Consider the following 12,119-nt stretch of genomic DNA (forward strand, 5'->3'; position numbering starts at 1 on the left):
GATTCATAGCACAACGCGAGGGTGCTAAAGGTGCTGAAAATGAGAAACTTCAGACTCTTGTTATGCAAAAGCAGAAACATTTCCTTTTGTAATAAGGCTGATCCACTGAAAGAGGCAATAACTTCTGCGAAAACGAGGTACGTTCTCTCCTAGACATCAGAAATTTTCTTTACTTGCTGTTGTATAAAATCTACTTTACAACTTGACAAGTTTGAGTTCAGCCTCACTGAAATCGGGCTGTGTGCTCATCACAGTTGGAGCAGTAACAGTAGACTCAAAAATTGTCACACGAATGTCTTTGATGGATTTTAGGAGCATAGAGAATTGGGTTTAACCCGTATTCTTTTTAGGCAACGTAAGAGGTAAAAAAAATTGTTAAACTTTTCCAGTAGCTAGAATGCCAAGAATATAGCATTGATGGAGTGAGAGAGTTTAGGAAAGTTACATTTTTAACAGAAAGCTGTGGGAAGAATGCTATCCCATCAGAAGACACAAACACAGATGTTTGAGTATGCAAGTCAGCCAGCTGGAAGAGGACTGGGATGGATGCAAACCTTTGGATTTGTAGAGCTGTATGAGCAGTCAGTCATTTAGATAATCGGTCTGTAATTTGTGAAGGCAGTCAGTACCCCCCCTCTGCCCAGGTGATGGTATGTTGTTAGACCAACCGTAATAGTTGCAAAAAGTAAGTTAGTTTTCAAATGTGGGATTAACATTTTGCAGTGAACATTTTGTGTTCAGCAGAAGGCAGGCATATACAGAGATGAGGATACAGAAAAAACATCAGCACGCTTTTTGGTGCTCTTCCTTTAGGGTTGTGAGTATTTCCTGAGGGGATTGATGTGGTTAGATTTCTTCAATACTGTAGAAAGCTGTGATTTCAGAAGCTTATAGATTTTTCTTCCCCCCCAAAGTTACAAAAGCAAGGCTAGTTGTCTGCATAAAATGTCAACTGTTTGCTCTGCAGGATATCCATCAATGTACATATGACTGAAATGAAAGAAAAGATTGAGATGACCAAGGAAGGAAACTTAAATGATCGCAGAGGTAAAAGTTCCAAAGTAAAATCCCCATCCTCCACAGCAGCAGAAGCAGAAGGAGTCGAACAGCCGCCTGACAAATTAAAACTTCAACAGAGTCCTAAAAACATCAGCACTGAGCCAAATCAAGAAGTGAAACGGGACAATAAGCAAAATGAACTTGCACCTCAAACAGGGAAGCAACAGCCATTACTGAGCAAACCCAAGTCAGGCAAAAAAGCTGAAGAGAAATCAGAATTAAAATGCAAGCCTGTAACCTCACAGAATACCTCTACAAAGGAGCCTACGAAAGATCTGGGAGTAGAAGTGAAAATCCATCAAGAAACTGCAAAAGCAGAAGAATCCCTGACGGATACCAGTTCTGAGAGGAGAGAATCTGAGTCTGTGTCTTCAGGGGGAAGTGAAAAAGGTGCCCGTCAGTGTACAGGAATGGCACCAGAGGAGAATAAGTCATTGGAAGCTAGCAAAGAGCTTCCCACACAGGATGAAATGATCATTGGTAAGTTGCTCGCAGTTACTCTTGGAAACTTCTACATTGAGATTTTTGTGCTACCTGTGTGTGTTATATACAATATACACAATATATGTACAATATATGCAATAGTAATTGGACCAGTGCTCAGTCTTACAGTTCAAGAGCATTTGCCTAAATGCCATGGGTACCTTTGACTATGTAAATAACAAGTCAATTAACATTTGTACAAATTATTTTAATAGTAATTTTCCTTTTAAAGTGTGTTTTGGGGAAAAAAGTTCCTTTAAAATAAAATTGGGTGAAGTAAATGTGTGATCAGAAGTATGAGTAATTTTGAAAAAATTAGTGGTTTTTTTTTTTTAGATTAAGCATTTATTCTTTAAGAGAGTATGCAAACTAGGTATGCTTTAGCAGCTATGGACTGGAGGTTCAGAGAGCAGCAAAATCTTGCAGGAAGAGTATCTTGCTGTGGTCTTTGTGTTATTTGCCATCGATCTCTTCTTGGTTACTGTGTTGAACGGTTGATCACATTGTTTCAGGGAGTCATCTCTCCTGTCAGCACAGGTGTGTGTATGTCCCAGAACATACGTACATGGGTAGACGTCCTGACCTGGATCTGGCTTTCTCAGCAGTGGCTGGAGATGGGTTGAATACATGCTAAATTGCAGCCTAAGATATCTGGAGATTCATTGTAAAATTGCTTTGAATGGGGGACACCAAAAGTGGGTTTATGGAAGCTTTATCCCAGAAAAACTTGGATGTTAAGTGTATCATGGTTAACTGATTTAGCTTCCCAGGAACTGATTAAACTTGCTACTTGTAATGTTAATGTTTGCAGCTTTAACTTGGACATTGTCTGCAAAAGTCTCACTGCTAGGAGAAACTTCCTGATCTTACCAATAGCTGTCACCGTTTATCAGTGCTGTGTATTTGAGGTGGTCTTTCCAGCTGCCATATAACGATTAAAAGAGGATCAAGTGTAACCTTTTTAAACTTGCAGATGATTTTTTTTTTTTTAAGGTGACCTCTTCTGTTAATGCATAAACTAAGATGTTGATCTTCTAAAGGTGTCCAGTGGGTTTACTGTGTTAAAAAAAACAGGGCTGAGATTCAGGAGGTGGGATCCTGTTCTCCATTCTGGGCATTTATTCCTCATCTGTAAAATGGTGTTAGCAGTAAAAGTCCCTCACTTGAAGGAACAGAGAGATTTTGGATATTTTCAACACCTCCCTTCTTACGGCTAGCTGCAAATGCAGTGGTTATTTTACTTGCATGCCACTCTAAAAATAGCGAAGGAATTGCATGCTTAATGTTATCCAGATACTTCAGTGCTTGTCTGAATTCCAGTAGAAGGAAAAATGATGGTGTGGTAGAGGAACGCGAAGCAAAGAGAAAAGACGGGAGAGAGGGCAGTGCACTTCATACTACAGTTCTGGTTTGGGTGTTTGCATGAGCAGCTTGTGGGCAGCAGCGGGATGTGGCTTGTGGGGGTGTTTGTGTTGTCCCCAGTGTTTCTCCCCTAGTGCCCCACCACCAGAGGGGCACTGAGGGCTGCGGTGAGGCAGGAGCTGTGTGTGTGCGCGTTTGTGGTCCCCACTGCCTCAGCAATGCCTGTCTGAGGAACTGGTTTCATCCCTTGAGGAACAGCAATGCTGAAGCTGGGGAGAGCTCAAGAGTATGATTTTGTGGATACTGGGAGCATGGAAGGCAGCTGAGACTTCTCGTTACACTTAGCAAACACAACCAGGTGATGTGCATGTCCCATGGACTGAAATCAGTATTGTGAGGGAGGTGAAATGTGTGCAGGAGCATCTCAATGACCGGCTTGTCTCCTGTTTAGATGACAGCCCTTCTCCTCCGGCTCCTTTCGAACACCGCATAGTGAGTGTCAAGCAAACCGAGGTGACAACGTGCTACTCGGTGTGTCATCATGAAGTACTGGGGGGGTAAGTATTCCCTGTCCCTAGTGCCGTACTGCTGGTGGTGGCTAAGGCACGGAGAAATGCAGTAAGCTGGAGAGCTAGAGCTATCTTCTTCAGACAGCCCCAAGGTGTCTGTGGGTGAGGCACATACAAGCCCACTGCAGCCAGAGTCAGCAGGTTCATCTCTGAGGCCTTTTGGGCTATCACTGTTGCCTGGGCTCTTTGTATGAACTTTCTGTTGATTTTTGGGGTGTGTGGCAGGGATGTCCCATCTGGATGTCCCCCCAGATGACTGGTTTCTGCCACAGTTCCATTTTCAGATGCTGGACTGTGATCTTGGATGACTGTGTTTTGCATTTGTTATAATAATCCTGGCCATAGCTGGTCTTATGAAGAAAACCCGTAACCTTCAGGCAGACAGATCCAGAGCATTTGAAGTCAGCAAAACCCATTAGGTCAGGCAGTTTGCAAAATCTCTTTTCTGTGCTGACCTGCACGTTAAAGAAAACCATGGGAGAAGTTATAATTATTTTGACCTTACATTTAGTTTTCACTCATAGGAAGTCTGCAGCTGCTTCAGCCTTTGTATTCTCATATCCTTACTTATCTGACAAGAAGGTTTGATTTACAGGTTGATCCAAGTACAAATATGGCTTAATAAGTATAAGCCTGATGATGCAATAGCAGAGAAGATGGTGTTTAGAAATCATCCCAAGGGGCATTAACGTATCTGGGTGACATGGGGGAGAATTTACAACATCCAAGAAATGCAGTCTGTGGAGTGGCTACAATTACTGGTCTTATAGTCATTTAAAAAGTTATGAGATCAGGACAGAAATATCCTTGTTAATATACCCACTAACGCATCACTGAAGGACAGCAAGCGGGTACAGTTACAGAACCAAAAAAGAATATCATCAGGTCATCATACCGCAGTGAAATGTAGTAATATGACGGGGGCATAATATTTTAATGTAAGCATTGAACAACTGGCTGGAAAGATAAAACTAATCCTTCGTAAGCCGAGAGAAAGAGGAGATTCATGCTGCTGGGCACCTCATTCTGTTCACTTTGTACTGTGCTATTTTTAATCAATGATAAGAATAGTTGTATGAAAAGTTTCTGCAGTGAGCTGTGTTAGGTCGGTTTCCCATCTTTTGTTTGGTATCAACAGGGGACGTTTTGGGCAAGTTCACAAGTGCACGGAAATATCCACTGGTCTCAACCTGGCAGCCAAAATCATAAAAGTGAAAGGAGCAAAAGAGAGGGTAAGTATGTTTCTGTGAACCCAAGTGAGCACACTCTAAACCTGGCCTCAGTGCAAGCACCTTAACACCGCTTCCCAGAATCAGGCCCTAAGAGGCAACTTGTCATTGCGTAGTATCAAATACTGTAAAATCTGTCTCAGTAAGTAACAGCTTGGACTTGATATGACTGTTTGTCATCTCATGTCTTTGTGATTCAACCTTCTGTCCACATGAGACCTGGGGTGTAGCTGTTATTGGGTTTTGCAAATAATTGTATTTGAATATATTGGAATTTAAGGAGTGTATTTTGCTCATTTTTTGTTAATTTGTTATTTTTTCAGGAGGAAGTAAAAAATGAAATTAACATCATGAACCAATTAAATCATGTGAATCTGATCCAGCTTTATGATGCTTTTGAAGCCAAAAATAATATCACTTTGGTCATGGAATAGTAAGTTTAAGTGGTCTCAGGAATTGTCAGATGTTTGGGTTTTCTCAGGTCACTAAATGAAATAGGAAATGAGAATTCTAAGGTGTGAAGAAGACTTGAGTGGTTTCCCAGCCTGAAAAACTTGTGCAGAATTAAATTCAGTTGTCAGCTCATGTAAAATAGCTTTCAGTTTGAGAAGTTTCATTTGGTAGACTTTATAGGTTGAGGACTTACTTTCTCTAGACTAATAAGATGCGCGAATAATAGATACTTTGGTGCTCCCTGCAGGTTCTCCAGGTCCCCGTTGAATCACCAGGGGGTGTGTGTGTTTGTGTGGGTTGGGTTTGGCACATATCCCCCCCAAATGTTAGTGACAACTTTTCCAGTTTTGAATTTAGATTGATACTTAATTTCACACTCAGAAATGTCTCTAGAAGTCATTGAGACTACTGGTATGCTTTTTATTGGATGTGTTGTTAGGATCCTTGCTACGTTAGAGACTGCAAGTTCCTGACCTGGAAATACATTGGGCTGATGAGGAATTTTAGGGTTTTTAACACTTTTCTATGTCAAAATTTTAGTCTTGATGGTGGTGAATTATTTGACCGGATCACAGATGAAAACTACAATCTAACTGAGTTGGATGCAATCCTGTTTACCAAACAGATTTGTGAAGGAGTCCACTACTTGCACCAGCATTATATTCTCCATTTAGATCTGAAGGTCAGTAGCTCCTACTCTCCGCTCTTTAGCGATCCTGTGGTTTGGACCACCACAGAGTCTCTAATTACAAGAGTCATTTCTCATTTAATGGATTTATGTCATAAAGGAATAGACTTAATTCAATAGCCACAATGAATGGAGCTCTAGAGATTCATTACTTTTTGGTCAATGTCGATTTGGTAGCTTGCTTAGAATTGTGAAATGAACAGGGTTCTGTGCTTTTGCTTCTCTTAAATCAGAAGCTTTTCATTCTGTGTGGAATTTAACAATGCCCTTTTGTCATTAATAAAAACCACACCCAAACCCCTCTTTGGCTAGAAATGCCTGCAGTCTTTCCTCCACGACCCCCTACCCTCCTCATAACTGTGTTCAAATACCTATTCAGTCTTCTTATTGTTTGTACTCTTTTCTGCCTGGAACTGAACTGCAGTGAAATGACCATGCTTTCCTAATGGCCCCTTAGTAATGGATCTTTTTCAACAGAAAAAGCAACTGATATTTTTTTCTACTTGTTTATACGACGCCTTACACAAATGATGTTAGACCTGGTTGGCCTGTTCTACAGGCCAACAGTTCTACATTTATAACCAATTTGGACACCATCGTCCCCCCTGTCCCCACCTTGAAAAATACTCTCATTGAAAAACAAATTTTTGCCTTCGTGGGCAAACCAAAGGATGCATTTGATATGTTTCTTGTGGCTTTTTCTGGAGTTACTTTTATACTTATGGAGTAAATCCAGTGGGTAGGCCTCAACCATTGGACTGACCCTACTGTTTTATACAGGGGGGCCTTTCGATTGCGAAATCTATTGTCATCTGTGGTGAAATATAGGAATATTGTTATATAGGAACAGAAGTTAAACTTCTTTATGGTAGATCCAAACCCAAACCTTTCACTAATTTAGCATGCCAGTTAAATTCTTCTTTCACATGATAGGAATAGAAGGAAAAGTATTATACAAAAAACTATGATTAAAATCTCAGAGACTTTGATATTGTTTTGCTAGATCTCTCTCTCTCTCAAACAGTCATACATTTAACTCAAAATACCCTCTTCTTTCTTTGTAGCCCGAAAACATACTATGTGTAAATCACACAGGAAACCAGATTAAAATTATTGACTTTGGATTAGCAAGGAGGTAAGAAAGTTCAGATATGAATTTATTTAAAAAAATAAAACCAAAATAAACCCCAAACCCTCTGACACATTTTTGGTAGGTCTTGGGGTTTTTTAATGTATTTTGATAGCTCTAAAGTAACTCTGCAATGTGAATGAGCCGAGCAGTATGCCGCTGCAAGCATGAGTTTTCTGCTGTGTGCATTAATTATCTAATTACATTTTCCAAATAACGTTTCTGTTGGATAAAGCTATACTGCTGCTCTAATTATCTCAAAATTATTCCCCGTGTAGAGCTTTTACTCTAGGGACTCTATGAAGGCTCTCAGAGCCTTCTTGACTGCTGGGTTTTGTTATGCAGGTTCAAATTGTGGAAATTAGCTGCTCAACTCTTTATGGAGATTGAAGGAGGGGAGGGGAAACAAAACATGTTTGAGCCATCCCATGTGAAACAGGAAACCCTCAGAGAAATATGGACTTTTCTCCATTCTTCTGCATTGCTGTCACGAGAGTGTTACAGGAAAGCTGTGGGAGCATGAGTCAATGCCCCTGAAATTAAAAGGAACGACTGTTGTTAGCATAACAGTAAAACACCAACATTTCTCTATTTCTTTTCTAAACCCTTTGAGGCTTTTTTTTTTAAGTCAAAATCTGGTACATTGCTGCATGGATGTACCTATATGTGTGTATGTATCTGTCCAAGGACTTTTTTCTTTTAGAAGTATTTTATGAAAATAGAAATGAATACATTGAGGTTTGTTGTTGGTTTGTTGGTGGGTGTTTTTTTGTGGTTTTGGGTGGTTTTTTTTGAATTGGGAAGGTAAAGAGGCAATCTTCTACTAAAGCAGTTTTGAAAACAAGATATTCCAGAAAATAGCGAAAAAGCAACGCTCTAATGGCTTGCTCTGTCTGTTCGCAGATGTAACTCCAGCTGCCATCAGTGACTATTTCTAGTTCAGTTTCATAACCGTTCCCTTTTAAGCAATAAAACAGCAGAACCATTTTCTCCCTATATGGATCACTGTTTAACTTCTTACAAGCCCAAATAATCCTCTTGAGAGTCCCACCTTAGCAGTTATATTGCGCTCCTATCTGTTACACAGACCTTTGCCCTGAGCTGTAGCCGGGTACATCCCACTAAGCAAATGCTCTCCAAACCTGTTTTGACGGAAGCTGCTTTATTTGTTTGATGTTGGATAACGTCTGCTGGAAAGCATCCTGTGGAGCCTGGCAGGGAGCAGAGCTGCTGTCGCTCTTGGGGGGAGGCCTTTGCAGGTTTTATTGCCCTTGGTCTCCCTTCTGGTTTTGCTCCAGGAAAGGTTTAGCTGATGGTGTATTCACCTGAAGTCCCAGCAAAATTCACCAATTCATTTTTTTGAAAACCTTAATACTGTCCTGATTGCCTGGTGAGTCTCCTATGCTTGCTCTGCCGTGCTCGCATGGCAAAAAGCCATGCCTTGATTTTAACAAATGTGAGTTGTGTTCCCCAGCCTGCTCTCAGCAGCGATGTGTCTCTCTTTCCGGTAAAGGTACAAACCTCGTGAGAAACTGAAGGTTAATTTTGGAACTCCAGAGTTCCTGGCTCCTGAAGTGGTGAACTACGACTTTGTTTCCTTCCCAACAGACATGTGGAGTGTAGGCGTCATCACGTATATGTTGTGAGTAACCCTGCGAGGGGTCATGGCAGTGGCACCAAAGGCTCTGCAGGGACACGCCAGTGGAGGGCATCTGCAGAGCAGGAATGCAGCAACCACTGAGCCCATCTGGTGTGACTCCTCCCAGTTCATTCTGTTAAAAAACCCAGCCTTTAATGCAAAGGCACCTCGCTGTGTGTACAGTCTCTAAAAAACCCAAATAATCCTTTTGATAACTATGTAAATGTTCTCTCTTGCCATCTTAATTAGCAAGGTAAAATGGATCAGGTCTTTTTTTTTTTTACTTGTAAAGTTGCCCAAAGCATGTCAGAATTTTCATTTTGATTGCGTTTGAGGACTTGAATTATTTTTCAAATTTGCAATCTGATCATTTTAGCAGCTTGGATTTGGTGTGCGTCTGCACAGAGGAATTAATGTCTGCACTGAGGCCGTGGGTCTAAAAAATGTCATGTCACAAATGGGGCTCAACCTTTTTTCTGATGTCTGGATGGTGGCCATGGACAGCTTCTCTGTCCAAAGTCTCTGCCTTCTGGTGAGCTGACTTTGCATCCCAGAATCTTTCACAGATGCTTCTGGTTTAAATTTATATGTTAGCTGAAACCCAACTGAATGCAGTAATAAACGACTGAAGCAATAAATCTGGGCTTAGAGACTAATTGAAAAAAGTATGCCATTGTTCAGAATTCAGTTTAACTCAAGCCAAATACGGATGCGGGCCTTGATTTAGGAAAGCTCTTGAGTCCCCCTAGCTTTCCTAGCTGGGAGAGCACTGAAGTATGTACCTACGTCCACAGGGAGTTGGTCTCCTTGGGGATCTATTAGCAGTGCTCCCTGGCGAAGCCGAGTGAACCGCTCGAGAGTAACGCTAACGCTACAACGCTGTATTGCTCACACTCTTGGCTTAGTTTGGCGGGGGTTAAGAAGTGGAACCCCCCCATAGCTGAGAGTCTTTCTCCATAAGCTAACAACAATTATAAAGCAGAGGATCCGTAGAAAGATAAACGCATCTTGCATATAATAACTACTCCTCTCCCTCCCGTTCTTTCTTTTTTTAAGGCTTAGTGGCCTGTCCCCATTCCTGGGAGAAACGGATGCAGAGACAATGAATTATGTGGTCAATTGCAACTGGGATTTTGATGCAGAAGCATTTGAACAGCTATCAGAGGAAGCTAAAGACTTCATTTCCAGATTACTTGTGAAGGAGAAAAGGTACCTCTTTGTCTGATCGTGAGGACAGTAGCACCTAATAACATTAAGTTCCTCCTAGCCAATGACAAGAATTTACTATGGGACGTTGTTGTAAGCTGTATCTGTGCTTGCTGGGCAGTTCCTCAGTGATTCAGAAGCCCCTATTTAAAAGGCAAATGTCTGTCTACCTTGACTGAAGAAAGTTGGTTTTCTCAGTAGCATCAATACAGGCAGAACAGAGGGTTTGCTGTGTAGGAATCTGTCTTTAGTATTCCTTCTCTGAGCAAAAGCAATTTCTGTTGTTACTTTGGATGCTCACAAGCCCTGGCACAAATTGCAAAAATGTCTCTTGAATGCCATGGAGGATAAATGGAAGCTGCAGCTGTGAAAATGTGCGTTGTTCTCCTCTAAAGTGGTCTACATGCATTTGGTAGATATTAAGGAGCATTTGGGACTTAACTCTGCGTGTGGCTTCTCGGTCTTGGCTCCACTGAAATGACAAGTGATTGCACATAGGAAACACAGGAGAGAATGAAGATGATGTAGATGTCAGACCCCGGATATGGGGCTGGGTGAGGGAGTAGAGAAATTTTTCTCTTGCTGAGCAGTGATACAAAACTAACCAAAACAGGAAATGATGCATACAGTAAGCCAGATTGTGTGTTCGAGGGGAATTCAAAGGAGTGCTTAGAATATTAACAGCTTCCAGATCATTACCTAAATTAAACAAATCAGTTCTAGTACTAATTACATTTTGAACAATAAGTCATATGAAAAGCTAAGAATAAACTGAACTTTAGCGTATTACCAGCAGGAAACAACAAAGAGGTTTTTTTCTCAGACTGTGGTGATGATATGCTGTGAGACTGCAAACTTTTCTTTGGAGTCTTCCATTTTTCTGTGCAATGGGAATAGATATTCCAGAGGGACACTATGCAAAGTCTGGTTAGAAGCTGTGAATGAAAAGACTGTGCAAGAGTATTGTCAGTGGGATGCGAAGAGCAACAATTAATTGGGCCAGTTGTTGACGAGGCATATGGGACAGCCTCCGCTCTCCTGCAGACGCGGCGCCTTTGCCACGCTGGGACAGCAGGTCTGGCCTTGTGCAAGACCTGTACCTGCCTCCCCTGACTACTGAAACGAGGTGCGAGCAGGCAGAAGTCGTCTTTTCATCATCTTCTTGTTGACAGCTCAGACAAAGCTCAGGAGTTAGACATAGGCTTTTGTTTTGAAAAAAAAAAAAAAAGGCAAATAAAACTTTTTTTCTCAACACCTCTCCCCCAAGATTTCCTCTATTACCATATATTTCTCAAAGTTTTTTGGATAGGCCTTCACACTTGGGCCCATTATTCAATGTCAGAATATAATGCGTGCCTAGCCAACCGTGCTTTTTAAATATGAGGCACAGAATAAGTCTGCGCTGTCAGGACAGGCATAACACTACAAACGTTGTTTTTCTATACGCACTGATTCTCTTAGCAAAGTTCTGCATTCACATAACAGAGTGATACATAAACTGACGAACCTGTACAGCTGCTGCTTCAAAGAAAAAAAAACACACCCCAGCCCAAACCCTAACAAGGCAAAAAAATACATCAACCCACTGCAGGCCCAGCAGCAGCTTTTCACACCTCTCACCCCCTACGCTGGAGAGTGCAGGGTGTCATTAGAGTCCTATCCACTGGGATGAACAGCATCTCAGGAGGCATCTCCGCTCGCTTGTGTTTGTTCATTTAAAGCAGTTTCTTTATCAATAATATTGAGGAGCACAGGGCACTGAGAAAATGGCAACGGGGGTACCTGGATTTACATGAAAGACTTCCTCTCCCGCAGCTGCCGGATGAGTGCAACACAGTGCCTGAAGCACGAGTGGTTGGACAATCTGCCTGCCAAAGCCAAGAAGTCCAAGCTCCGTCTGAAGTCCCAGTTGTTGCTGCAGAGTTACCTGGCTCAAAGAAAATGGAAGGTAAATAGATAAAGCCTGGCCAGTCTACTTCCAGAGGGAAATCAGCTCGACACAGGCAGAGCCATTCCTGCCTTTTTTTGTATGATGGCTCACTTCTGCCCACAGGCTTCTTTCGTGTAAATATGAGTTTGGGAAGTCTATTTTCAGTTGTAAATTAAGATTGGTTTTTTTTTCCTCCTGCAGAATGATACTGCTTCTATTTTTAGCAAGTTTGGTTTCAATTTTTACTCCTTCTGATTGGTGTTTAGAAGTTTTACATTTTTTTTTTCTCTCTCTAAGCTCTGAGGCTTCAGATGCTGCTTAGCTGATATTAAATGTTCTTTCACTTCATATTGGAGAGATTTTTTTTCCATT

General features: G+C 41.5%; 1 protein-coding gene across 4 annotated transcripts in view; it reads left to right on the forward strand.

The window, feature by feature from the left end:
* Positions 1-12,119, forward strand: part of MYLK3 (myosin light chain kinase 3) — a 36,412-nt gene that overhangs the window by 21,897 nt on the left and 2,396 nt on the right. For all 4 annotated transcript variants that reach the window (XM_063334448.1, XM_063334446.1, XM_063334445.1 and 1 more), the window contains exons 4-12: positions 968-1,539; positions 3,356-3,461; positions 4,612-4,705; positions 5,026-5,135; positions 5,696-5,837; positions 6,908-6,978; positions 8,486-8,614; positions 9,668-9,820; positions 11,633-11,765. In XM_063334448.1, the coding sequence (XP_063190518.1) occupies positions 968-1,539; positions 3,356-3,461; positions 4,612-4,705; positions 5,026-5,135; positions 5,696-5,837; positions 6,908-6,978; positions 8,486-8,614; positions 9,668-9,820; positions 11,633-11,765 (1,510 nt within the window). The remainder of the gene's footprint in view (positions 1-967; positions 1,540-3,355; positions 3,462-4,611; positions 4,706-5,025; positions 5,136-5,695; positions 5,838-6,907; positions 6,979-8,485; positions 8,615-9,667; positions 9,821-11,632; positions 11,766-12,119) is intronic.

The sequence above is a fragment of the Chroicocephalus ridibundus genome, chromosome 4, assembly GCF_963924245.1.
Source record: "Chroicocephalus ridibundus chromosome 4, bChrRid1.1, whole genome shotgun sequence".
In the NCBI taxonomy this organism is placed as follows: Eukaryota; Metazoa; Chordata; class Aves; order Charadriiformes; family Laridae; genus Chroicocephalus; species Chroicocephalus ridibundus.